The following is a 27195-nucleotide window of genomic DNA, read 5'->3' as shown; positions in this document are numbered from 1 at the left end:
ACCCATCTCATGTGCTTGAGTGACCAATGTTCCTTGGGTTCATGGTTTTAGTTCATTAAGATAAATGTGATGCTATGCTTATTAAACAAACAAATAAAACTAACTGAAATTGAATAATTAAAACCCCAAACAAACAACAGAAATACTGGAGCTTTGAAAATAGCCCCTTGAGATAATGTAGGTATTAAGGTTTACCACAAAACAATTTTTGGGTAAACTGAAGAGGTACAGTTTCATGTAGATAACAGAAATGTGTAGCAGTGATTGACACAAAGACAAAGAGTCTGCTCTTGAGCTTGGGTCTCATTGCTCAAAATTACAAAAAACATCCAATTGGAATATCTTACAGAAGAGTTGGTGTGACTTGTTACAGAATTGCAATTCTCTGTTTCAGGTGAGGTACCTAGATGAAGAGAGGCTGTTTGCAATTGAACAAATTACAGGAATGTTATTGGCCAAACTTAAGGAGACTTCAGAAAGTGCTTTGAAGAAACCAGTGGCAGACTGTGTGATTTCTGTAAGTTCTGTATTTATTACAGTTCTTTCTGTAGGTAACTTCATATAAGCTAGAACCATTTAGGCCATGGTGCAGTGGTGAGAGATACAAGTAGTGGATAGAAATTGCATTCCCTTAAATAAAAGGGGCCTTCATTACAGGTTTTTCTAAATGAGACTGCTTTTGTAGTCACGGGTGAGAAGATGGAAAAACTTGTGAAACCAAGAGTGTGTTTTCAGCAAGAACATACTTCTTAAGCTGATGATCCAGCCTGCTAACTCAGAGTACTCTGTTAGAGTAATCCTGATGACTGTAGTTCTTGTTACAAACAGGAACTGTCCTGTGCATAAACCTGTCTTACTCTGATCCAAACAACCTTTCTAAATTTGCATTATGTTTCCCTATAGGGACATAGTTGAACACTGGTGGGTTGTAGTGCCTGAACTTTGTTCTGAGAGTCATACTGGCAATTTGGGAAGCACAGATTACCTGTGCTTGTCCTCATCACCTTGGGGAAGTAGGGGGTTGAGCCTGAAGATGAAGTTTTGTTCCTGGTATGAAGTCCTAAATGTCTGCCTTTTAATTTGTGTCAACTGTTAACACTACTTCACTTGCTCTGGTGAAAAGCCTGGGTGTGAAGTTTTGGAGTTCTGTCCTCCCTGCCAGACAGGGACATGGTCACTGGAAAGCTATGTACTTCAGCTGTTAGAAATCTGCAGTGATCTGTTTCCACCCTTCCTTCTGGCATACAAAGACACTTTAGAAGGTTATCTCCCATGAAAACGAAGATTTTTAAGTTTGAAGATGCAGAAGAATCTGGCAAAATGTTTTGAGGGGGTTTTGTGATATCACTTCATTTTTCACAGAATTACCAGAGTTGGAAGGGACCTTTAGAGATCATCTTGTCCAACTCTTCTACTAAAGTAAAATTACTTAAAGCACATTACACAGGACTGCATCCATGGGGGATTTGAATATCTCCAGGGAAGTGACCACAACCTCCCTAGTGTCGTATTTTGAAATTTCAATTAAAATATGCACTAAGATTATTTACCTAGCTGTTTTATTCAGACTGCCTTACTAATCTGACTTCACCTTACAACAGTTCCTTGCAGTGTTGAAATTTATAGGGCTGCTTAATGGACAATCCTGGGTTCTTGAAACTAAAAGTCTGTATTTCTGAATATTCCATGTCATGATTTTTTGGCAACAGGTACCCAGTTTCTTCACTGATGCTGAGCGGAGGTCTGTAATGGCAGCTGCACAGATTGCAGGGTTAAATTGTCTGAAGCTGATGAATGAAACTACAGCAGGTAAAGGGCAGCAACACTTACTTATAACCCATTCAGGCTATTGAATCTGTTAGGGTGTTGACATTCCTATTATACAATTAGGAGCTTGGAAAAAGCTATTAAGGCCAGCCCTGCCCAGTCCAGCTTGGGAACTGGAAGCACAGCAACTCTTGCAGTGGGGTGGTGCTCAGCACTTAAAACACCTGCTTTGGGTTTGCTGACTTGAGTACAGTGCCACTTGGAAACAGCTTCTCTGATGCTGAAATAAAGCTGGAATCTGCTTGCCTCTGTACCATGGAGCTACAGCAGCTGCACTGGGAGGGCCTGAGCCAGCTTCAGGGTTTCTTAATGATAAAGCTGGAGTGTGCACCTGACCTAAATTCACAATTGTTGTATTAAGTAATAGCATAGTGCAGGTATTATGAGATGTAACCTGCATCTGCCTGAAAGATTACAATAAGTATATTATTTAATATAGGTATTTAATCTTCCTTCCATTTTAGTGGAAGATGGGTATGCTGGAGTAAAAAGAAATTGCATGGAAGTATTACAGAAATACTTTTTTGTTATAACCTAGTATTTATCTGAAGTGAAAGAAATTGAAGGGTAACTATAAAATGTGTAATCCAGAGAGCTTTTTAATTGCTTAATATATGTAAACTTTTAAAACTGCATTTTTATGGAGGAGTGTTTTCTGGAAGTAGACTTGCTGATTGTATTGAGAAGCAACTTGAACTGTATGACTTCTCAAAATACCCAGATCAAGTCAAACAAGTCTTTGGGATAATGAGAGCTAAAACTTGTGGCTGTCAGTTGTAGTATTGGCACTGCTGTTGTTTCTATCAAGTAATTTGTTTAATGGCCTTGTCTGGTTTTGTTGAATTATAGTGTATAAAAATACATTTAATGGATACGAGAGTCGGGGTTGTTAAAAACACTAATTATTGTGTCTTGATTTCTTTTTGCTTCTAGCAAGTCTTGTAAACACCTTTGAGAGTGATTACTGGTACTGAAATGTATAAACTGGTCTTTAAAAAAAAATTAATCTCTTGGGCATGCTGAGTTTTGCAAAGATGAGCAAAAAACTACAGGAAGTAAGACATTTCAAAGGGAAGGTGTAGGCATGAGCCTTAATATGTGGAGTGTCACAAATCACAATGTTAATTTGGCTCAAATATGACCAAAATAAATGGTGATGATGCAGTAGTAGTGTTAAACTTTAATTTGACATAGGTGTACTCCCTTGACAAGGAAAAATATGTTTGACATGTTAACTTCTTCTGTGGTAAGTTGCTTTCTAAGTGAAAAGTAATTCTTAATTCTTAGTGCATCAAAAATGCATTTATTGTTGAAAAGAGATGTTAGGTTATATAGAATACTTAAATGTCAATTAGGTGAGTGAACATGAGGTAATAGACTAGTAAAACTATAAATCAAGCAGTAAGAAATAGCATGGTAACTCATAGTGGTCTAAAACTTGGGACCTTTATATTCTATTTGAGCAGAATAATGGTGTTTAGGAAGAGTAAACAAAAATAGTGTCTGATTTTGGTAGTGCTTTTAATGCATGCTTTCCAGCTGTGTGCAGTTCTCCCTTAACTTGTGTGTGTTCTTGTTTTGCAGTTGCACTGGCATATGGAATATACAAACAAGATCTGCCAGCACTGGAAGAGAAGCCAAGAAATGTTGTTTTTGTAGATATGGGACATTCTGCATATCAGGTTTCAATCTGTGCTTTTAACAAGGGAAAACTGAAGGTAATCTTTTAGGTCATACAGTAAAATCCCCCATTCCTGAAGTATTTAATTGAATAATAACTCAAAATATTGGTCTGTGGAAATACATTTTTTAACTGTCTGCAGCAAATACTTTTGGAAAGATGAAGATACAAAATTTCCTGTTGTCTGTGCTATTTCAGCAAATGAGTTTCTAATAAATGCAGAAATGAAGTATCTCAGAGCCTGTTTTAAAAAATGCTTGACAATTAAGCATGCTGTGCAGTGTTTCTCATGTTATTATCACTGAAATATTTGCATTTCTGCTAGCTGCACAACTACAATGCTTATAAGACTGACTTATTTGTGGGAAATGGTTAAAAACCCCAAATTGCTCTATGCTATAATTAGTTTCCTGTCAGTCATGGTGGTTCAGAAATCTAAGCACAATAGAATGTGAAGTAAAACTGAAAGGACTTCACTTCCTGGTTGTGAGATTTTTTTTGTCTGTTAGCTACTGATGGCTGAATGTTTCTGTAAACTTGTTTTTAGTAGAAAAATGCAGTAATCTGAAATCATACAGAATATGATAAGCTTTTCTCTTTTGAGTAATTGATGCAGAGTTAGTAACAACATGAAAAATAGCTATCCTAGTCTGTCTTTAGTATGCCAGCAAACTGAATAGCAGCTGCAGTGTCACAGAAAATAGCATGGTAGATGTGCCAATATTGATTTGGGGAGAATATATACTAAAGAAGGAGTGATCTTTCTATGGTCTATCCAGCAACTACATAGAAGGTGAGAAAACAAAGATTTTTCCTAGTATCAAACCTGGTTTTTAGTGTGAACTTATAAATCTAGAGTCTGCATGAAATCTATCCCTATATCTAAATAAACATTGTCAAATAATGTGTAATCTTTTTCATTTCTGTGCAGGTTTTGGCTACTACCTTTGACCCTTTCCTAGGTGGCAGGAGTTTTGATGAGGCTCTGGTAGACTACTTCTCTGAAGAATTTAGAACAAAATACAAACTTAATGTAAAAGAGAATCCCCGAGCAGTGCTACGATTGTATCAGGAATGTGAGAAATTAAAAAAGCTTATGAGTGCAAATGCTTCTGACCTTCCACTCAATATTGAGTGCTTCATGAATGACCTTGATGTCTCCAGTAAAATGAACAGGTACTTTGCATGATTTTCTCTGAGGAGCAGTGCAGTGCAGTGTGCTTTATAAAGCTGTTTGTAATGTGGAACCCTTTCCCTGTTCCTGCAGAGCTCAGTTTGAACAACTTTGTGCTGCCCTTCTCTCCAGAGTGGAACCTCCTCTGAGAGCAGCCATGGATCAAGCTAGTAAGTGGGGGTTCATTTAGGTTCTGCTTTTGGTTCAAGAAAGTAACTAGTAATCCAGTTATCCTAGATGTCTTTAATGATTATCTTTTTAATGTATTTTTGTATTTATTAGAATTGCAAAGCTAAGTACTGAAAAGTTAAATGTAAGTTCCATTCATATGCTTGTCATGTATGCATGATCCCCTTCCTGCCTCATTTAGTGCACATGTCACTCTGCAACCTTGGTTTATTGACCCTCATTCACCCTCTGTAATGGAAAAGGTTGGCACTCTGAAAGGTTATTTTTTTATTATTTAAAAAAAGCAACCAAAGCAAAACCACAATGGGAAAAACTCTTAATCTGTACTGCAGCTGTCTGGCCAGCCTCTTCCATATGCAATACATACATGTCTGCACTGACCTGAGAATTTGGCAGTATATTCTTGAAATAAGTTACCTGAAGCATGTGCAAATAACAGAATTTTTTTTTTTTTTTTTGCCTAATGTAGCAAAAGGGAGAGAATAGACTTTCACAGGAAAAAGTCTTGCCCCTAATTCCAGCATCTTCAGCTAAAAGAAGGGGAAGAACTCTGCTTACCTTGGCTAGATAACTAATTCAGGAAGTAAAAACCTGAATAACTGCTGAGCAGAGTTGTTCAAGGACTGACAGGTGTTTGAGATGACTTTATACATGTATCCTGAATTCAGATTTTAAAAGTTACCTTGCAAGCAGTCTAGTGTTTTTACATAATTTTAGTTAAATCTTTTGATTTTCTTTATTGGCAACCCAAATTAAACCAGACATAAAGAGAAATTGATTTGGGTTCCATTTTGTTCTTGTTTGGGAGGGGTGATAGATATTCCAGTAGTGCAAGGCTACCAAAGAAAACTCAGTTACACACACTTGAGTTTGTGCATACCACAAGGGGATGTGCAGGGACAGTGCATTTTAGGAACAGCTGTCCTCACTGATGCTTGGGTTCTGCATTTTCCAGGATTATGCAACTAAAAAACTTCATAGCCTGCAGCAGAGACAAAAGAGTGTGAATAGGACATAACTGTAACAAATCTGATTGTAAACCTCTTCTTGGCTGTTAAACATATTCGGTGCTTGTCACACTGCCTAGATAACAAAATAACTCTTTCTTTTTTTTGTTATCCAAAGACAGCCTTCTGATACCTTTAACTTAAGGCCATGTACTTTTTTTTCTAGAGCTTCAGCGTGAAGATATCTACAGTATAGAAATAGTAGGTGGGGCTACTAGAATTCCAGCAGTGAAGGAACAGATCTCTAGCTTTTTCTGTAAAGAGATAAGCACCACGCTAAATGCTGATGAAGCTGTTGCAAGAGGCTGTGCCTTGCAGGTATAGTTATTAAAATTCAGTATTGCTTCTTTAACATCATGTACTAATGAAATACAGCTAACCAAAAGCAAAAGGTGCTGTAGCTCAAACGAGGTGTAGAGTCTGTCTTGTTCTTTAAACAGTTTTGACAGAAATTATTGCCTTATGTTTTGTGATTTGCTGCTGTGCCATGTTGGGTTAGTCTTGTTAAAGACCTGTTAAATTTGATGACCCAAATTGCACTGTTCCACTTGTGTGTAGTCATTTGGAAGCTTGGGTGGGTGTCTTTACTGACAATCACTGGGGAAATATCATCTCTTTAATTTAGTTAAGTCTTTCAGTTCAATTAACTTTCTGCTAAGTATAGGAAGTCTCTGTTAAAAATTCTATGATAAGCAGGACCTCCACGTGACCTGTATAAATGGTAGCCTTTTTGCACTTGGGAATTAATTATTGTACTTGCTGTTTCTTTGACTACATGGGTTTAATAAAATTTTGGTCTTTGTTTTCTAGTGTGCAATTCTTTCCCCAGCCTTTAAAGTGCGGGAATTCTCAATCACAGATGTTGTTCCTTATTCTGTAACATTAAGATGGAAATCATCTTATGAAGAAGGAACAGGGTAAGTTTGTAGGGTGCCTACTAAAAAGTGTGCATACAAAGAATGTTACATGAAAGACCAGGCCTCAGGCTTTGAAGCTGTCGTTTGCTTGAACTGTTTTAATTTTCTTGTTTTGAATTATACTTAATTTCTGATTGCTGCTTAATAATTGTAAGTACATTTAATTTTAGGATGTTGGTGAGAGGTTGCTTAGATTTTTGAGAGGTGTAACATAGAATGCATAGTCCAGCTTTGAGACTTAAGAGGCCTTCAACCTGCAGCTCTTGTCATAAACTGACTTAAACTAAATGTGCTTGGTTAGCACAGATGATGGTCATTAACATCCCTTGATTTTTATTTTTTTTTTTAATTATTATCCATTGTGTTATGTTTAGTGGTTTAACCTTAATATTTCACTGCTTTAGAGAGTGTGAAGTCTTCAGTAAGAATCATGCTGCTCCGTTCTCAAAAGTAATTACTTTCCACAAGAAAGAGCCTTTTGACCTGGAGGCTTACTATACCCATCCACATGAAGTGCCTTATCCTGACTCCAGAATAGGTAAGAATATGTGAATAAAAACCCCATGCCCATCTCTGGCTGCTAAGTAGTTCCTTTGTATAAGATAACATTGCTTCTGTATTTCCTAGGTTAAAGAAAAGCCTGGGTTCTTTAGAAAGGCTCAGCACAAGTTTAGGTGCAGTGATCAAACAGTGTCAGCATCATCATTTGGCAGTTCCTAAAAACGTTTAGTGCTTTACTGTCTGGTTCTTTTTAACTATAAAACAGATGAGGATCTTATGTGCCTGCCAGCCTGGATTTTTCAAAGAAATTTGCTCAAAGGAGCTGCTAGCACTAGACAGTTACCTGTTAAGATGGTTATCTCAAGTCTTCTTATTAATCTGAGAACATACAAGATAGGCATTTCCTGAACTTAAGCATCTGTAGTAAATTATTAGTTCATATGATTAAGTTTCCTGGTAACTAATACTGCCTTCTGGTTATTAGTAGACTCTTCAAGGCCCTCAAGTCACAATTTTAGTTACCAATTTCTGTATCAGATATAAAGATACAAATTTCGTGCTTATTTAGCTGCGTATGCAGTACGTCTGCCTCATTTGGGAAAGAACAGTATCATTTCATTTTGCAACTTACTGAAAATCTTAAGTATTAATGATAAAGATGATGTAAATATCAACCTGTCTGCTTCCAGAAGACTTCTGTAAGTGCTCTTCATTCTAAAAATGCGTGGTGCCTCTGTGTGACCAAATTGAAACAGTCTTTTCTCTCTAAGTTTTTATTGCTCAGTGCAAAGTTGGAGTTAAGTGGATGATGGAAATATCTGAGATGAAGCAGAGTAATTTCTTTAGTTTAATTGTTAGAGAAGGCAACAGAGTAGTAGAACACCTAATGAAGTGTTATGTTTTTTATGAAATACAGGTAAAGCAAAACCATCTTATGTTCATCAAATAACTTGTAAAAACCAGGTTTTCATTAACCTAGCTGCGGCCTCCATTGTAGAGTTGACAACTAAGTGGAAAGTTTCCAAGTAGTGGCTATTTAAATAAACACCCTTCAAGGAGTTAATTTTTTTCTTCTTTCACAATTTTTTCCAGGGCGTTTCACTATTCAGAACGTTGGTCCCCAGCACGATGGTGACAATTCCAAAGTCAAGGTGAAAGTGCGTGTGAACATCCACGGCCTGTTCAGCGTGGCCAATGCTTCTGTGATAGAGAAGCTGAACGTAGAGGGTGATCACAGTGATGCACCCATGGACACTGAGTCATCGAGTAAGAACCAAGGCAGAGATGAGGAGCTGGTATGTAAACCTCTAAATATCTCCATTCCTTGTCATTCGGACGAGTCAGTAATTATAGAGATGAAATCATGACACAGCTTTTGGCAATTACTACTTCTCCACCCCAAAGTTATTTCTTCAGTTATGTAACGCATTTTTTCATGTTTATCATGGTAACTGGTGGCACTAAGAAAGTACAAAAATGTGAAACAGACTTTTTTATCTTTTTTTTTTCCTTTACTCATCTTGGCATTATCGAGTATTGCTATCAGATGGCAACGTATTTAATGAGATTTCTTGACTAATTATAAAGGCTTGTTTTTCCTAAAAGTACTACATTGTCACCAAGTACTACTTAATACTTCTAGCACTGGTAGTTCTTACAGACTGGCTTGTAAACCCATATGGGAAAACTGCTGGAAACAGACATGGAGCAGCTTTGTTGTTAATCCTGAGAAATGAGCAGAATTCTGTTCTCTCATTCTAGTGTGAGGAGGATCAACTCTTGGTGGTGCACTGCATCTGAGAGGAGTGAGGTGCAGCTATTGCATTTCATACTGAATTGAGGACTGGATGCCAGGGAGCTCTTTGCAGCTAGGAAGGGCACACCCCAGCAGTGGCCTTGGCAGCCTTTCTCCCTTGCTTGTGCCCTTCTGTAGCTCAGGGCTGTGGTTTTGTCACATCCTCCAGGGAAGAGAGATCATAGTGCAGAGAAAAAGAGGGTAAAGCATTGGCTGAGCTGCTGCTTCACACTCCTCCTATCTTTGAGGTTGGAAAGCACTCAGACTTGTCAGGCATCCTGAGGAGAGGGAGGTTGGGCAGAAAGCAGTGCTTGGGGTGAACGCATTTCCTGTTGAAACCTTACATAGTTTGTCCCTAATGTTTTTTCCTGCTTTAGTTGAATATAACACAGGAATTAGAGGAACAGGTTACACAACTACCATTACATAATTTGAGACAAGCAACTCCTTTACTATTGTGCTGCTTTCCAAGAATCTGAGCATATTTGAAATGCCAAACATGATGCAGTTCCTTATGCCCTGCATCTGGTGTTGGTCTACTAGTGACAAAGAGCTGGAAGTGACATAGCTGGCAGTCAGTGTAGGAGGAAATACTGCACTTCCAGGTTATGAAGATGAGTGCTCATTTTTTGGTATGAGAGTAACCACTTCCAGCCTCAGGCTTTCAGTTACAGCACTGCTGTTCATCTAACACATCTTCTGTTTTATGATGGTGCTTGTCAGCAATCACCTTTCAATATTGAGGATCATCCCCTTGACTCTGAGGAGGAGGTTTGTGGTACAAGTATCTGTTATCTTCCCCCTTTAGCTTATGTGTAAGTAAGAGTTGCTTCCAGTTGTGGCCTTTTCTGTGTGAACAGTAAGAACAGTAAATGAGGTTTATTGTTTTTTCCTAATCTGAAGGGACAAAATTTAAATTCATTAAAAGTAGCCTTCTTGTTTCCAACTTCTATCATGAAAACCTTGCTGAATTAATTAACATCTAAATTAATATTTGCACCTGTGATAGCTTGAAATCATTAGGTAACTTTTTCTTGTATTTTGCAGAATTAATGTTAAATTGTTTTATGTGCACACCCAGAAATCCAGCAAATCCAAGACAAGTCTTAATTCCATATCATGGAAGTAATCTCAGATACTCTGGATGTTCAAGTATTGAAGTCATCCTGAAAGCTTATGACTTCTCTAGTACCGTGTTACTAAAAGATTTTGGCAATTATTGCAGAGAATTCTATTATTTAAATCAAGTCATCTGCACCAGTAATTAGGGATGTATTTAAGATCCTTAAATTTGGAATAAGGCATACAAATAAACTACAAATTTAGGTGAAACAGAATTTTGTGTGGCAGGGAGGGAAGATGGTTGGTTGATCATGTGCTCCAAGAGGCTACTACAGAAAAAAATGAAATTTTCCTGGTCCTATAAGACAGATGGAGATAACAATTGCAATGGCTAAAACATTTCTGCTTTGGATTAAAAGCTTTAAAATTTAGGTGAAAAATTATGAGGTTGAAGTTCTGGCTGTTCCATAGAGAGCCTTTAGTTATTACCTGTGTTGGTCGTGTGTTTCTAGAATGCTATTTGCATACATTTTATAGCTTTTTTCTAGCCTAAAACAAAAGGAGTGTTCCCAGGGCTAAATGCAATTCTTTAGCAGAGGACAGGTGGCAATATCAATATTATTTCAAGGCGTATGTGTAAAACAGAATTTCTGGTTAATTGGAGAAATATGAACTCAAGTTCTACATCAAAATATACAAGTACTGTATCACTGTGTTTAAACACGGTGAAACAGGAATTCTTAAGATTGATCTGGAAGTCCTTACAGTATCTGTGATACCCCCTCATTGATGTCTTCACTCCTACAGCAAACCTTTGCATTCAGTTAATGCACCTCTCTTTCTAGGATAAGATGCAGGTTGATCAAGATGAAGGTATTCAGAAAAGTCAAGCTGAACAACAGAACCAAGCAGATGAGGAAACTGAAAATGCAGGAACCGAAACAAAAGTTTGTATTCATTATTGATAAAGAAATGTAAAATGTTGCTTCCCTTAGATTTCTGCCCAGTATTCTCAAAGTCATGCATCTAACTAGTTCCAAACATGGGACTGTATTCAGAGGAGTACAGATACATTGAAATGGTGAATTTAGGAATCCTACCTTAGCACTTTGATTTCTAAGACAATTAAGGCTGAAATACGTTTCTCTTAACATAGCTTTGTAGTGAAGATGGATTCTAGGGAAACTTAAGAAACACTGTGAAGAAGAATATTCAGTGCCTTTAGCTTTTGAATGGGTTTTCACATTGTTTGAAGAAATCAAATTCTACCAGTTTGGCTCTTGATGATCCTGAATAGCAGAGGAATAATTAGGTGCTTCATTTATATGTAATCAATTTGTAGCTCTTTCATTTCTCTGTTTTGAGCATAAATGTAAAAATATTCCTATTTTTGAAAGATTCATAATAGTCTAAATCTTTCTGTAGACTGCTTCTGGGGACAAGCAAGATCATTCAGCCCAGCCAAAGGCAAAAACAAAAGTTAAGAGTATTGACCTACCTATACAGGCAAGCCTCTACAGACAGCTGGGACAAGATCTTATCAATTCCTATATAGAAAATGAGGTAAGAAGCCTAAACAGGTGACCACTTGAATGAATGTTACTATAAATAATTATCCAGATAGTATTTACAACCATAAACTTAATATCTAATTTAGAACTCCATGTGGGCTTGTTCTTAATTGTTAGGGGATTTGTTTAGATTAGGTTTTTTTTGAGAAATTGCTCAGCTTCATGAGACTTAATTACCCAGATCATAGAATCATGGAATGGTTTGGGTTGGAGGAGACCTAAAATATCATCCAGGGACACTTCCCACTAGATCAGGTTGCTCAAAGATGCATCCAGCCTGGCCTTGAACACTTCTAGGGAAGGGGGAGCCACAACATCCCTGGGCAACCTCACCACCCTCACACTGGAGAATTTATTTCTAAATCTACCTTCTTCCAGATTGAAACTGTTACCCCTCATCCTGTCACTAGGTACCCTCATAAAAAGTCCCTCCCCAGCTTTCCTGTAGCTCCTTCAGGTTTAATTGTGACTTAGCAGGCTGCTGCGGAGTTTTGTGATACAGTTTCAAGAGGGTAATAATTAAGTCTGACACTTCAGATGCTTTTAGTTCTAAATAAGCTTTTCTCCACCATAGGGGAAGATGATGATGCAAGATAAGCTTGAGAAAGAAAGAAATGATGCAAAGAATGCTGTTGAAGAGTACGTGTATGACTTCAGAGACAAACTGTGTGGAGTCTTTGAGAAATTCATCACTGAAGAAGTAAGAGTTGCTGGAGTGTTTCAGTGGTTCAGTAGGGTTGTCCTGCCTTTAATAATTCTGTGAAGTCTTGGCTTTGAAGTCTGTTGATAACTATTCCACTTCACTATCATACTTGGAATATTTTAAATTCATGAAACAGCTTCTTGAATCCAGATGTTTCTTTGTATGCTGGAGGGCAGAGAAGTCTCCTTTATCATGTTCCCTTCTGAACTAGACTATCCCAAATTTGCTTTGTAGGATGCAAACAAGCTGACCTTGATGTTGGAGGACACAGAAAACTGGCTTTATGAGGATGGAGAGGACCAGCCAAAGCAAGTGTACGTGGATAAGCTTCAGGAGTTAAGAGTAAGTTACTTTCTAGAAAAAAAAAAAAATGTATTTGGTGGAAGGGACATACATACCAATATCCATGGCTGAGCATGCAAACCTATTGCAATGAGGGGGGTGTCTGTGCAGACCCTCATTGTGTAAATCCATTACATGAGTGTTGTAAATCCATTAACTTGAAGTTTTTAAAGGTAGCTAAACTACATCTACATCTTAGTTTTACAGTGTGCTCCTAATGTGAAAATGGTCCAAATGAAGCAGACATTTGCTAGGGACCATGAATGTAATTGCTGTTCCTCTCAGTCTTGTTGCTGTCTGAAGGAGGCTCTTGAGTAGTTAAAATGCTCTCCCAAGGGTTTGGAAATACACTTCAGAATAGATGCTCTGGTTTTCCTGTTTTCAGTGATGATCTATAGCTATAAAACTGAATTTTTGGTCTAATTTTGAATGATAAATGGTGAAGAGTGCTTTAAGAGTAGCTTCTTCCACTGAATTATTTGATTAGTAACAACAGAAAAACCTTCAATACTTTAGACTTCAATAATCTCATGGGAAAACATGAATTCTGATCCATTACTAGCTACTTTGTTTTTAACTAAAGCAAGATGCAAACATTAAACTCTTGAATGTGTGAGAATAGGAGTTAAAAGCAGGCTTTCTTCCAATGCCACATTTATTCTTGGACCAGACTAAAGTAAACTTGTATTTCATCAATATCTTTGTGCTTGTTTTCAGAAATTTGGACAGCCTATTCAGGAGAGATACATGGAACATGAAGAGAGACCAAAAGTTTTAAATGAACTAGGAAAGAAGATTCAGCTCCTAATGAAAGCAGTAGAAGCATACAAAAATAAGGTAGAAGCAGTTTAGAGAATGAACTGTTTGGGGTGTTTAAGTTTAGGCTGTAGAGTGTTTTGTGTTTCAAAAGGAATCCTGTAGGATTACCTGTGAATCTGCTTTAAAATGGATGCTGTGCATTTGCTGCTTTTTTTCTAAAACTCTCCTGGATTGCTAGCAAAAAGTTTTCCTTACGAGAATACAAACAGTCACATTTTATGGGGAGCTGTACCACCTGAAATAGGTGTCTCAGGTTACAGTTTACATAATTTACTCTAACTTTGCAGTTAGTTAATCAAACTACAGTAAATTGTGAGTGCTGCTTTTCTTGCAGATTCATTACTAGCCTGTGCTTCAGCAGCATGCACTTAAGATTACAACTTCAAATATCTAGAAAAAGTGTCCTGTGTGTCCCACAGTCATTCTTCATACTAAACACTTGTTAAAAACTATTTTTATCAGGTTGTAGCAGTGTTACTTATTCTGTGTCCCATTAAATTCTTTGTTGGGTGAGAAGCCTAGATGATGTTGTTAAATAAATACCTCTCTCCTTAGGATGAAAAATATGACCACCTAGATCCTGCTGAGATGGAAAAAGTAGAAAAGTACATTAATGAAGCTATGAATTGGTTGAACAGCAAAATGAATGCCCAGAACAAACTCAGTCTCACTCAGGATCCAGTTGTCAAAGTGGCAGAAATACTGACAAAATCTAAGGTAAAAAAAAAAATCATTGTATGTGCTGCATTCTAACAGCATGGGGGGGTTTTGACAAGGTTTTGACCTCTGTTGAGCTAGAGTATAACACCTGCAGAGCTTTCAAAGCTATGAAAAGATACAGACAGGGAGCAGTAGTTTTATCAGTGTTCAATTTTGACTCTTGATTTACAGCAGTACTTCTGAATGACCCTTTTTAAAATATCCTGACATGCAGTACCAGGCTTGCTAGAAAATTAATTGCTGTGCAGGCTTTTAACAGGGCTTGCTAGAAAATTAATTGCTGTGCAGGCTCCTAACAGATCAGAAGCTCTGTAGCTAGTGGAAGGCTTTAAGTTTCGAGACTGGATAGAATTGATGAGTCTAGGCCTTGAAGATTAAATTCTGGGTTGTTAGGAACCTGAAGCAAATGGGACGTTTGAGCTTAGTACAATTTGCTGTGCCTGCAAATGAACCTGTTTTCTCACTTGTGTTACAACTAGGAGTTGGATGGCTTCTGCAATCCCATTATATACAAACCAAAACCCAAGATAGAACCTCCCAGTGATGGGCAGTCAAAAGCCAATGGTGAGCACAACGGACCAGTGAACGGACAGAGTGGTGCTGAACCAAAACCTGAGCCAGCCAAGGACACTTCTCAGCAGACCAAACCACCTGGAGAAATGGAAGTGGACTAAATCTTGCATTTCTTTTCCTTAATTAAAATAGTGCAAGTAACCACAGGGTCCATTCTTTTTGTCTGGTACACACCTCAGATGTTCAGTTGTTCTTAGCCAACCTTCTGTCATTTGTTGCCGAGTAGTTTTGAAAGTGTTTTATATTAAGTACAATTCTGATGTTCATTTCCACTGATGCTGCTTATGTGGAGCTTTAGCCAAATGTAGATTGTATAAGTCAGTTTAAGCTTTCCCAATATATTTTATATCAAACTTACAGAATTGATATATAATGGCAACAATCTACCTTATTTAAAGCTTTTATTGTGGATAAACCTCAGCTCCTTTATTCAGGAAAGGATACTGTATTGCACTACTGATGCTCAATTGTAGATCTAATTGCATCTTTATTTTGGAAAAAATATTGGAATTGAAGTGGCAAGACACGTCACTTGAAGCACTGACCTTTTCTAGTTATTGTATTGTTATAATTTAAATATTAAAATAGAGTTTAGTTGGCCTACTAGTCCATCTTGTTGATGTACCATGACAATTGTACGGTCTTTTTCATAGAAACTGAATAATCCAAGCTTAAACATTTTTTAGATTCCCATACCACTAACAATCTTACTTACAAAATGGTGGCATAATGGCTCTGCCACGTGCTGAAATTAAGTGAATGGTCTCAGTGCACATAGCTGTACATAACATACTGTGCTCATGAAATAGTATGAAGGGGTAGAATATACAAAGACTGTTGCATAGCTTTCCCTTGAAAATGTCTTACTGCACGTTACTATATCCACTTTAGTTTTTAATTTAATCTCTTGATCACATTTTATGTTGGGGAGGAGAAACAATAAAAAATGTGCTGTGTGAGCTGGCCATTAGCATCCTGATTATGAGGTTGCTTAAATGCTGTTTGTTGTGAACTTGGAAGAACTACTGAGAGCTTATTTAAGCCTTGGTACTCAGCACATAAACCTTTTGGTCAAGGATCTAAACAAAAGAGTTTACAAACTGGATATTATTACACAGTTGAATCACTGTTTCCTTTAATTAATTTTAGACACTGTCATGGCCCAGTGTATGTTTATATATTCTGAATGTTTCTGTCAGTCATGGAAGTACTGTAGCGTTTGCTTGAGCAGATCACTTTTCTTTTGATTTTTCTGTTAACAGAACAGGAGTGGGTTACTCTATGAAAAGTGGTTTCATAGATCAGCCTAAGAGGCTGATAATATTATAAAAACTATTGCAGTGTAAAAGCACTTCAGTGACTGGAACTCCAGTGCAGAAACACATGTAGGTGTTAAGGTGTTCCTGCAGCAGTTCTCCTGTACAAAACTGTTGCTGTTTCAAGTAAGTGAAGGGTTGTGCTCTTGTTCCTGGCTTTGGCAGCCAGTTTATCTCCAGCCATGCCCTTCACATTCCATCTCTGTTCATGCTAAAAAGAGTATCCTGTGACCCAAGCTGGAGTTGGTAGAAGTGAACTTTACTCTCCAGTATCTTCACAGCAGAAGGAAGCATCATTTACAGCTGTATATGAATCTGCTCAAGTGCTAGAATTGTACCTTCATGACTGACAGCAATGACAGAGATGCATGTCCTTTGCTCTGCTGTTATTCCTCTACACAATCAATTGTGTGTGCTCTGACACCTTCAACTGACACACTTCAAGCCCTTGAACAAAGGCTGAGTAACTCTGGAGACCTGCAGCTACTCCACAGCCTCAGTCTTGAATTCTGCCACTGTAGTTGTGTCTTTGGCACTGGAAGGGAGGGTGTACTTCAGTGTCAGCTGTCCTAGGATGAAGTCAGTATATGACTGAGCTAGCTTTGGTCCTGCAAGCTTCAACATCATTAGTACTTCAGGAGCTTTATCACAGCAGTGTAATGAGTAGCATTCCTAAGTATTGGCTTCCTAAAGCCCATTAATTTGTCCAGTAGAGTTGCTTATACCTGGCAGAAGAACTCAAACAGTGCAAGCTCTCCAGTAGCTATCAAGGTCATGTAAGAACAAAGTCTTTTCATGGCCACCAGATGCTTAATATTACATTACAGATTATCTGAGGCAATTCTTATGCATAAAGGCTGGAGTAATTCTACAGCTGCTTAATATGGCAAGCTTCAAAGCAGATCTGGTTAAGCAATTGTAGTAAGGTTTTCTTACTAGAATTTTTTTTTTTTTTTTTTTTTTTTTTGTGCTATGCATCTGCTCTGTCTCTAGATCCCTGATGAAGAGAAATGCTACCCCCAGATTGCCAGTAGCAACTGGTTGCTGATACATGTGTTAAGAATCCCTTTTGGAAGGACAAATTTTTCTTCCCATAATGAGCCACACATAAACGTGTGAATGTGACTTGCTAATATGTAATCTGTTTTCTGTTAGAGATGAAAATTTACCAAGCTGAAGGTTCTCAAGTACTTACATAAGCAATGCACAACTTGAAGATGAGGTTTTGTGCATCAGACTGAACAAGTGACGAGTTACCCTGTGGCTACCCTGACAGCAGCAGAATTAGTATCTTGCAACGTAAGTTCTGTAAGGGAACCAACAGTAGTGTGTTACTCTGCATCTTGTGTACTTTAAAAGCAAGGATTTGTTGCCAATGTCTTCTTTACAATTTTCTGTTGAGGGCAAGATAAATTTCTAATGTTTGAAAATGATCCTTCCATCCCACAAAATAAAAATATGAAGCAGCACTATCTTTGTAAAGGCAGTAGAGTTCTGGTTTGTTTTTTTATTTTTTTTATACTAATTACAGGCTTCATGTAAAAGTTTAGTTGTAAAACAGCGTTAAAATAACTTTTATTTTACAGGTAACATTTTCTTTTAAGAGGACTGGTTCTCTCCTGTCTTAAACATCTTGCTCAAGAAATGTCTTTAAAATTAACTTCCTTTACTAAACTAAGTTGCTAAGAGCAGTTCTAGAGCTGATTCCTGGCCTCCTTTCCACATCTTTTATTACAGTAGTTTAGACTTCAGGATATTTGTTATACTTCATTCAGATGTAACATACACAGATGTTAACCAATCCCTATAAGTTTAGCTTTTATACTCTTCTTTCTTTGAACTGTAATGGATGCTACATGATAAAATAACTCAGTACAGCTGTCTGCTGAATCACAAAGGAGCAGACTGGTACCATCTCTGGAGTCACAGGAGGGTGTCAAGAACTGACTGTAGTGGAGGCTGAAATGAGCCTGAAGGGAAATGACCAGGAGACCAAATGTGATGCATTTGTTATTTGGTCTGAATGAGAACCCTCTCCCTTCCTTGCTTCTGGCAGTGTCCTTCTTTGACTCTTAAATACTGCCTTTGGGGCAGGTTTGCAAAACTTCAAGTAGGCAGTTGGATGGAATCCTCCAAGCTGTTTCACCTAACCTGTATTACCACTTGACTCCCCGGGACAAGGTGGCAGAATGAGGGGGAAGGTGTCCTTGTCAGTCAGGATGGCAGCACTGGAGGGGAGCTTTGGAAGCACAGGGGCCTGCAACCATAGCATTCCCTGTGCCTTGTGGGCAGCCAGAGGTGCTGCTGCTGTGGGATGCAGTGTCATGTTTCTGGTTCTTCCACTTACAAGTGATTGCTGTTAATTTAAAGCATCCGGTTTATAAGATTTCTTCATAGCTTCAGCCTTTGAAATTATTTAATATTTTTTGAAACATCTAGCGTGCTCAACTCCAGCCTCTGCTGTAGGTTTTTCCTGCTGTAACTTTTCAAATACTCTGTGTTTAAGGTGTTTTTTTTCCCTGTAAGGATTATGTTTTAAGTATAATTTAAGGAAACGGGTGAAGAGCTGGCAGGAGGGTTTTCAGAGTGATTTTTTGACACTAAGGTGAGAACTACACAGCCTGAACAAACCTTGAATCTTTACACTTCTCAGTGCTCTGGTTATGAAACCATTTTACAAACCTGCTGTGTTTGCTGGTTCAAAGGACCTGGCCAGCTGCTGTAGGAGAAGCTGAATTCGGTTCCCATATATTAACATCACCGTGAACCTCATTCATCAAAATAGTACTTCAATTTTTTGTGTTACCACACTGTAGTACTCCATTATGCTGACTTCTGAGAGCCCTTTTAAACTGAAGTCCAAACCACTTCAGTTGAGGGTCAGTATAGTCCATAAGTTCTAAAGATGTTTACATTAGCAGTAAGTTTAACTGGGTGGAAGAATATTGATGTGAAAAAACACTGCTTAACAAAAAGTAGTTAATTCCTCATAAATTTTCATTTCAACTCTCAAGGTAACATTTGTAGTATACTTAGTATGCTGGGGAAAGCATATGGTAGCTGACTCTTAGCAGGGTTCTTGATTCTTCACAACTGAAATTTGAAGACTTAGGCCACTTATTACTTATCTAAATAACAGTGAAAATAACTAAAGGTGACTATTGGCACTGCAGAATCCAAAACTGGCAGTGTTCTCATGACTTACCTGATAACGTTATTAAACTTCTCATCTTCCTGGTCAGAAGGAAATAGATCAAGCAATGCATTATGAGTTGTGATCTGTGAAGAGTAAATTACAAACAAAAAATAAATCAAGAGCTATACCCACTGGTCACCTCTGCAAAGTCCTGATGTGGATTAATTAATTAAAAAAAAAAAAGGCAGGAGTGCCTGAATGTTGCAAAGTTGGAAAAGTTTGTTCACACAGTCTAAACGTATCTGCACAGGATGGGGGGAGGGAAGAGATGGGAGTGTTAGCATTTGAAGCAGTGTTTTGAGTATGCAAATGGTTTACTCTGTATGTAAATGGGATTCTTATTAGTGACAGATCATGTGCAAATTGACAATACTTCAATTTATTTTTGGATGGCAATATAGATTGTCAAGGTTGTGTATAATTATAATAAATACATAAGCCGCTACTTGAACCATCAGTGGCCACCCAAGACCTCATTTTTTACATCACTACTCCAAAGAAGCTTTGTCTGATGTCAGGGGTTGATACAACAAATGTTTGTCCATAAGACCACAGGTAAGAAATAGACATTTTTAGTGGCTTGTGCTGTCCTTAGCTGTAGGAGTTGTTACAGGACTCAGATTTTACCAGATTAAACGTTCTGCTGCTTCCCACAGCAGAAATAGCAGTAGCAGGGCACTCAGGAATAAGCACTACAGTGGAACTTGATCTACAAGGGCCAGCACTTCCCAAAATTTTGGCTAGCATTTCCCCTATGCCTCAGAGCCTCACACACAGAGGGCAAGGTTTTCTTTCCTCATATTCAGTAGCAGTATTTTATGCTTCTGAGTCAGCAGCTATTCTGTCTATAATATAAACAGTAATTTCTAAAGAGGGTGTTGGGAGCAATTTTTGTTTGCTTGTTTTAACTTGCCTTGAAGACTTTTACCTTCAATTCAATCTTGAAACAAACCCAAGAATTGCAGAGGGATATCCAGTCATGGTTCCTCCTCCCTCCCTATTCTCCTTGCTCTCCTACCCTCCCAAACTATAACAGGTTCTGCAGAAACCTGCAATTAACCTTTCTTTCTAAACTACAGAATTTGATGCTCAGCTTAAGGGCTGACTGAAACTGCAGGTTGATCTCTAGGCCTGAATGTTACAGTGGAGGAAGTATTCAGTGTAAAACAGAAGAACACAGCACTCAAAAGAGAACACTGCTTTCTCATTGCTTCCTCCCCAGCTCCCATACACCTGCTCCCTCTCTACCAAGCACTCCAGCTCCTGTCCAGAAAACTCATCACACCCCAGCACATATGTAGTTACTCCTTTGCTTGCTGCTGTGAAAAAATTCTGTTTTCTTCTAGAGCATTTTCTCTCAAGTCAGAAGTGATGAGAGGAAACAGCCTCAAGTTGTGCCAGGGGAGGTTTAGATTGGATACAAGGAAAAAATTCTTGACCAAAATGATTGTAAAGCATTGGAAGAGGATGCCTAGGGAAGTAGTTGCATCACTGTCCCTGAAGGTATTTAAAAACATGGGTACCTGGGGACACGGTTTAGTGACGAACTTGGCAGGGACAGGTTGATAGTTGGACTCAATGATCTTAGGGCTTTTTTCAACCTAAATGATTCTGTGAGTCTAAAACCAGGTCTTTTCTCTAAGAGAAGTATGAAAAAAGTAATGCAACACAGATTTAGTCAGGGAGTGACCAAAACTGCACTCCCCAGTAAAATGGACTCAACTACTATCCCTCTATAAGTTAAGAGAAAACTCAATGTATTACTCACAGAATATAAGGTGCTCAGCTCAGCACTTTTTCAGCCCCAGTACCTTGCCTCACTTCCAGTCCCTTGTAGGCAAGAGAAGCTTAAACCACCACATGCCTGAGGTAGGAAGGGTGAAATGCAATACCCACTGGGGAATTCCTTTCTACAAGAACTGGCAAAATAGTGGTGCACAGAGACCTGGCTGCCTCACAGGCTGTAGAATCCACAGCAAAGGAAATATTTTGTGATGTTTCTTTTTTACTGTACATATCCATCACTCCCATAAATTATAATATTCAGGGTTCCCATAATTCCTTCTACCCTGATCCTTGTTTCCTGAAGCTCCTTACCCTGGGCACCATGTCATTCTCTACAGGAACAGGGAGGAGACTCCACAATTTCTCTTGCTCTGCACATAATCAGCTGGGCTTTCTTTCCTCAGTAATAACAGAAGTATTTCAGAAACAGTCATTCTTTGCACAAACTGTTTTCTCTTTCACTTGCATTACAGATAACTTTCCTTCACCCCCACTCCTCAGCTAGCAATGAAATGTGTTGTCATTTTTACAGATGAGTAAATTGAATCACGTGGCTGACAAGTTGTTTGAAGATATGGGTCAGCTAAAGGATAAAGAAGTTTTCAGTTCTTTTCTCTGTCTGAAACAGAAATTCTTTCTGGAGAACTCACCATGAAACAGACAAATGAGAATCACAGCCCTTTCCTGTGGGAGGGAAAGCATCAAAATTAGAGTTCTCGAGGCACTTGTTCAACTCCCAGTCTCTCACAACTGAAACATTCTGACATCTAAATTAACATATTTCCTCTGAGCATGCTTAAGAGAGAAATGTGATACTCCTGAGCATCCCCATGTGGAATCTGAAGTGGAAAAAGTTTTCTTTAAAAACAAACTGGGGCATAGAAAGGAAATACAGAGCCTGTACTGCACTGTAGCAATGCTATTGTTTGTCAGCCTTAAGCAATAAAGTATCATGGGCATAAACAAGCCAGGGAAAGTTCTCAAGGAAAACCAGTCCGGTCTCTTAATGGGAGAATATCAGGGAGGAGAGTTAAGAGCTCAGTAATTAACGCTGAGCATAGGCTTTTGTTTAAGAAAGGAGTTTCAAAGCAAAGCTTACCTACTGCTTGATGTACATCCAAATTCCAGTCACATTGTAAAGACCTGTGAGTTTTAAACTGCCTTGTTCAAGTACTGGTGCAGCCACACCAGCAAAAACCTCAACACAAGCTTACTAACCCTCGAATGAAGGCCCAATCTCAGGCTTTATTCAAAACAAGGCACACATTGTCTAAGAGAAGTGCCATGCACATGAAGCCATTAGGTCAAAGAGTTCCTAAGACTGGAACATAAAGGTATACATATAAAAAAGCAACCTGACAGTATGTTGATTTTACTGGTGAAAAATTCCCTGTTACTCTTTTTTTTGTTCCTACTCACTATGAGTAAGGCCATGTACTTATGAGCTGGAAATGTAACAGAAGAAACACAACTTCTCCATTTTTGAAAATTTTACACTTGGAGAATCAAATTGAACTTCTGTACAAAGTAATACAGCTTCTCTAATTTCAGTGAAACTACAACTGCTTATATTTAGAGTCTAATGTAGTCAACTACAGTTACTGCCCTTGGAAAGCACTGTTCTGTGTTTGCTTCAGAGGAGTTGCACAGTTTAAGCAGACATTTCAAATACATTATCAGTCAATATCATGTAAGATAACCCCATTCATTTAAACAGTGATCAGTTGTACTGCTGACACTGACAGAAATCTTACTATGTTGATGTTTTTTCTCTTTTTGCTCTTATTTTAGAGAAAGCTGAGGATGTTACAGCTGGACAAGCCTCTGCAGTTACACGTATGTCCAGGTTGCTTTGGATCCCAGGAACAGAGCAATGGTCACTTCAAATCATTTATTCACTTAGACAACTTCTGTGTTTCATGGGATGGAAGGGAACTCTTGATGGCTCAGTAGATGATCATAAATGTTCATTGCACAAATAAATACACTGTATAATAAAAAGCTGCAGGTAACAGGCACCTCTGTTTCCTCCTACCATTTAGTTAGCTTTACTGCTAGAGTGAAGCACAAAGATGGGAAAACCAACCCATTCATTCTCTTTTGGAAGAGGAGCAAAATAAGCAGTACGTTCTAGAAAGGCAAATAAACTCACTCATGATGTCTGGAAAGAATATCTATATTCAATAAGATGTATTTTTTAAAACTATAAGAATGCTCCATTTATTACCCAAAGAATTGCTTACTTTCATGGTCTTCCTGCACGGAGACATTAAATGCACCTCAGAATTAAATTGTTTTGTATTCAGTGTTTCTTTTCAAGTGTTTTGCATTCTATGAAACAGATGCAAACTTCTGCTCAGGGTAAGCTCTGTGTACAAGTAAGTGCAAAGAGATGAGTTCTGAAAACATATAAAAGGACAAATGCTAAGGACAAAAAGGATTAAAATATGACATAAAACAGCAGTTACTCTACTGTTGCATAATTCTCTGTGGCTTAGAAACACCATTAACAAAGGAATTGAGCCTGAGGGAGCAGCCTACATTTGCAAATCAAACTGTCTGTCAACACTGGTACACCCACTGCTGGCAATTGGATATTCAATAAGGAAGACCAAAGAAGCCTCTAGTGAACATCTAAATAAACTAATATGTTGGCCAGGGTATCTGGAGGCAGGGGAAATGATGCTGACATTGGACATGGATAAAACTTCTGTGGGTTTGATTCAATTTTATGTTTTGGCTTAATCAGTCCTTCCCTGGCCAATTTTTCTAGCATTACCTTCCAGAATGAAGAGCATGGGAGAAAACTGCCTGTGTGGTGTCACTGAGATAGTACCTGGAAGGGGCTCTTCCTTCTCAGTGCAATCATGATAAATAGGAAAAAAAAAATATGCGTTTCACTGGTACTAGGCCAGGAAATATCCCCTTAAAGTTTCGAGATGGTGTAATTACAAACTTTAGTTTAAAAAAACAAGTTGTTCTTCTTCTTGGCAGTTGTTGGTGTTGGTTTCCTGTGAAGAAGTCTTGCATGTACTTTATCAGGTTGCCAATGCACACAGGCAGACTTGTAGAACAAGCCCTGGTGTTTGGATTGGTTTGCTTGCCTTTCTACTGCTTCTGAAATACACTCCCTGCACAAGCTGCCCATGAGCTCAGTCCCTGGCTGGTGACAGCAATCTCCTGTGCATATGACTGTGAAGCTCAGGCATAATTTATTTTAATGTTTAGAATATAAACTTAACACATCAAAGCAGATCCCGACAGGGATCCCTCCAACATCTTCCCATGCCACACCTTAATTGTCTTAAAAGACTGAATGATTCATTATGTGGTTTGTTTCTTTTCCTTCTTCACTTCACCCAAGATGAACGTGTGATTTCCAGCATTCTTGCATATTAAAGCAGCCATAAGCAACAGAAGTTATGCAAACTTAAAAAAAATAAATCTGAAGTAATAAAGAACTCCTCAAACTTTGCCATGTAGTCTAAATGAGCTTTCTTCAGAAGTACAGACACCTTCCCAGTTCTTCGGGGGAGGAGGAAGGATATGACTGAGTCATTCTCCAAAACATCTGTGCCTTCTTGGGTAAGGAAATAATACTTAGTAGGCTACTGTTAATTGCCAGTGAATATCCACTAAATGCAAGGAATCAGCTTGATTCAACTGAGTACCACTCACTATTGTTGACTGCAAAAAAACCCAAAAAACCCCACAACCAACCAGAAAACCCCAACAACAAAAAAGCAAACCAAAAACAAGAGAAAGGGAAAGGGGAAGGGGAAGGGGAAGGGGAAGGGGAAGGGGAAGGGGAAGGGGAAGGGGAAGGGGAAGGGGAAGGGGAAGGGAAAAGGGAAAAGGGAGTGGGAGAGGGAAAAGGAGAGGGAAAGGGTAAGGGAAAGGGAAAGGGAAAGGGAAAGAATAAGACTGCTGTTTAGCCTATAGAAAACTGATACCAGCCACACAGAGTCCAAATCCATTGTAGTCTCACCTAACAATATATCCAGGGAATTAGTAAGTACTACTAGGCACAGCCTTCTCAGTCACCCAAGACTTCTCCAAGCCTTGCTAGCTCAGTGAGAATATAAATTGAAGTAAATTCTGCCTTTTTTAATGAGAAAAACAATTATCAGGAGATGTTTTGAACAAGGATGCAATGAAAGACCTGAGCTCTCCCTGCATGGCCATTTCTGCAGTCCTCTGTCAGTGCACCTCTGACATTTTGTTCAAGGACAAAGATGATTTGCATAATTTGTGGTACACATAGATAGATTTCAGCAGCAAAAAGCAATTATTCATGCTCATATAATTAAGTCAGAGTAGCCAAGAGACGCCAGATTTAAATAACCATTTTCATTGCCAATTTTGAACACAAATGCAGTGCTCTGAACACGGGCTAAACCATCACCACTGCTGCAAGCTACAGGGCTCTAGGCAGTTCTTGTTCACCTTCTACTCAAAAATCTATTCTACCTCCCTTGTTCTCCAGGGGAAGGATGGAAGGAAGAAGTTCATCAGCTTTAGAAGGTTATAGTGACACCTGAATGAAGTAGAAGAGAGAACTACTTCTCTTTCTCCCAAGGGCTGTGTTCTGAGTACTCTAGTTTTGCATTTCACCCTCTTTCTTACTCATGTCCTTTTTACTCTTCTTGCTAATCAGAAGTCTCCACTGATGAAGGACACTAAATCTTCACATTGTGTTTGTGCAACAGAGTTGAAAGAAGACCTGCATACCCTGTTTATCTCACTGCTTTCTACCTCCAGGTGGAATTCCACTCCACAGCAACACCAGCCCAACCAAAAGAGAGCTGCTGCTCTCCCACCTTTCTTCTTGCTCCCACTTTGCAGTTGTGTGCCTTCCATTGCACTGGCATTAGTGCTGGCACAATCATGTGCTGACCTCATTCCAGGCAGGAATGGCCATCACTCCTGATTTTCTTCACTCCTGTTTTTTTAAAACTCCAATCTGACCCACAGTTCAGAAGTTATTTTGGCAGAAAAATAGCTGGAAATAGCATTTTTGGAAAATAAACCAATGTAGCTAGGAAGTAAACCCACAGCTTAATTAAACCAGCTGCTCTGCCCTTGTCTCTTGAGTTCTGCTTGTACTTAAATCTCATCACACCCTCTTGTGGTAAAAGAAAATCCAAAGAAAAGCTGTGCTATAGTCTAACATTAATATAGCAATAAACACTGCTGTATCATTGGCATATTTCCTATCAGTGGAAGAGACTAACAGAAGAGGGAGTTCTAATACCTTTAAAAAAAATAATTGCCGTTTAAAAATAACTAAGGAACAATAAAATCTCTGTATTGAGTGTGAGGGAGATACCCTCATGAGGGTAAGACTGCTCTTTTTATTACAAGATTTTACTTTCACCCACCATTAACCAGGAGATGACCCTACCAGCTTGGCTGAGCCAACCCTTCCACAGAGACACCGGGGAGCAGGGCAAACTCAGAGAGATCGGTGTCGTGGGGCCACAGGCAGCCTCACGGCTCTCCCTCCTCCATAGGAACCCCGCAGGGTGTCGGTTTGACCGCAGACACTGGGCTGAGGTAACCCATGGGACTGGGCTGAGCTAACCCACTGGGCTGAGGTAAAGCACTGGGCTGAGGTAACGCACCAGACTGAGGTACCACACTGGGCCAGGCTGAGGTAACCCAACGCACCAGGCCAAGGTAACGCACCGGACAGGGCTGAGGTAACACACCGGGCTGAGGTAACGCACCAAACCAAGCTGAGGTAGCGCAACAGGCCGGGCCGAGGTAATGCACTGGTCTGAGGCAAAGCACCGGGCTGAAGTAACCCACTGGGCTGAGGTAACCGACTGGGCTGAGGTAACGCACCGGACTGAGGTACTGCACTGGGCCTGGCTGAAGTAACCCAACACACCAGGCCAAGGTAACGCACCGGTCTGAGGTAACGCACCGGGCCGAGGTACCGTACCGGGCCGGGCAGAGGTACCTCGGTACCGCCGGTGCCAACGCCCGCGCTGCAGCGGGAGGGCGGGGACCGC

General features: G+C 39.1%; 1 protein-coding gene and 1 long non-coding RNA gene across 4 annotated transcripts in view; one reads left to right on the top strand and one right to left on the bottom strand.

Moving 5' to 3' along the window:
• Positions 1-17683, top strand: part of HSPA4L (heat shock protein family A (Hsp70) member 4 like) — a 23570-nt gene extending 5887 nt beyond the window's left edge. The window contains exons 4-20 of one of the 3 annotated variants that reach the window (XM_071753831.1): positions 395-517; positions 1710-1809; positions 3412-3545; positions 4440-4684; positions 4776-4852; positions 6045-6196; positions 6689-6795; positions 7200-7333; positions 8389-8591; positions 9815-9862; positions 10999-11100; positions 11579-11716; positions 12299-12424; positions 12662-12769; positions 13487-13606; positions 14144-14305; positions 14788-17683. In XM_071753831.1, coding sequence (XP_071609932.1) covers positions 395-517; positions 1710-1809; positions 3412-3545; positions 4440-4684; positions 4776-4852; positions 6045-6196; positions 6689-6795; positions 7200-7333; positions 8389-8591; positions 9815-9862; positions 10999-11100; positions 11579-11716; positions 12299-12424; positions 12662-12769; positions 13487-13606; positions 14144-14305; positions 14788-14982 — 2274 coding nt within the window. In that variant the 3' untranslated portion in view covers positions 14983-17683. The remainder of the gene's footprint in view (positions 1-394; positions 518-1709; positions 1810-3411; positions 3546-4439; positions 4685-4775; positions 4853-6044; positions 6197-6688; positions 6796-7199; positions 7334-8388; positions 8592-9814; positions 9863-10998; positions 11101-11578; positions 11717-12298; positions 12425-12661; positions 12770-13486; positions 13607-14143; positions 14306-14787) is intronic. The other 2 variants (XM_071753832.1, XM_071753833.1) reach the window with 2 other exon arrangements.
• LOC139800580 (uncharacterized) lies at positions 15155-27106 on the bottom strand. Its single transcript, XR_011727811.1, has 3 exons — positions 26872-27106; positions 23406-23577; positions 15155-21862 (listed from the first exon to the last, which is right to left on the bottom strand). It is a non-coding gene; the product is annotated as an uncharacterized lncRNA (long non-coding RNA).
• Between the last annotated feature and the right edge of the window lie 89 nt (positions 27107-27195).

Source organism: Heliangelus exortis, chromosome 10, assembly GCF_036169615.1.
Source record: "Heliangelus exortis chromosome 10, bHelExo1.hap1, whole genome shotgun sequence".
Taxonomy (NCBI): domain Eukaryota; kingdom Metazoa; phylum Chordata; class Aves; order Apodiformes; family Trochilidae; genus Heliangelus; species Heliangelus exortis.
The sequence above is the reverse complement of the archived record's forward strand: the minus strand, read 5'-3'. Positions and strand labels throughout refer to the sequence as shown.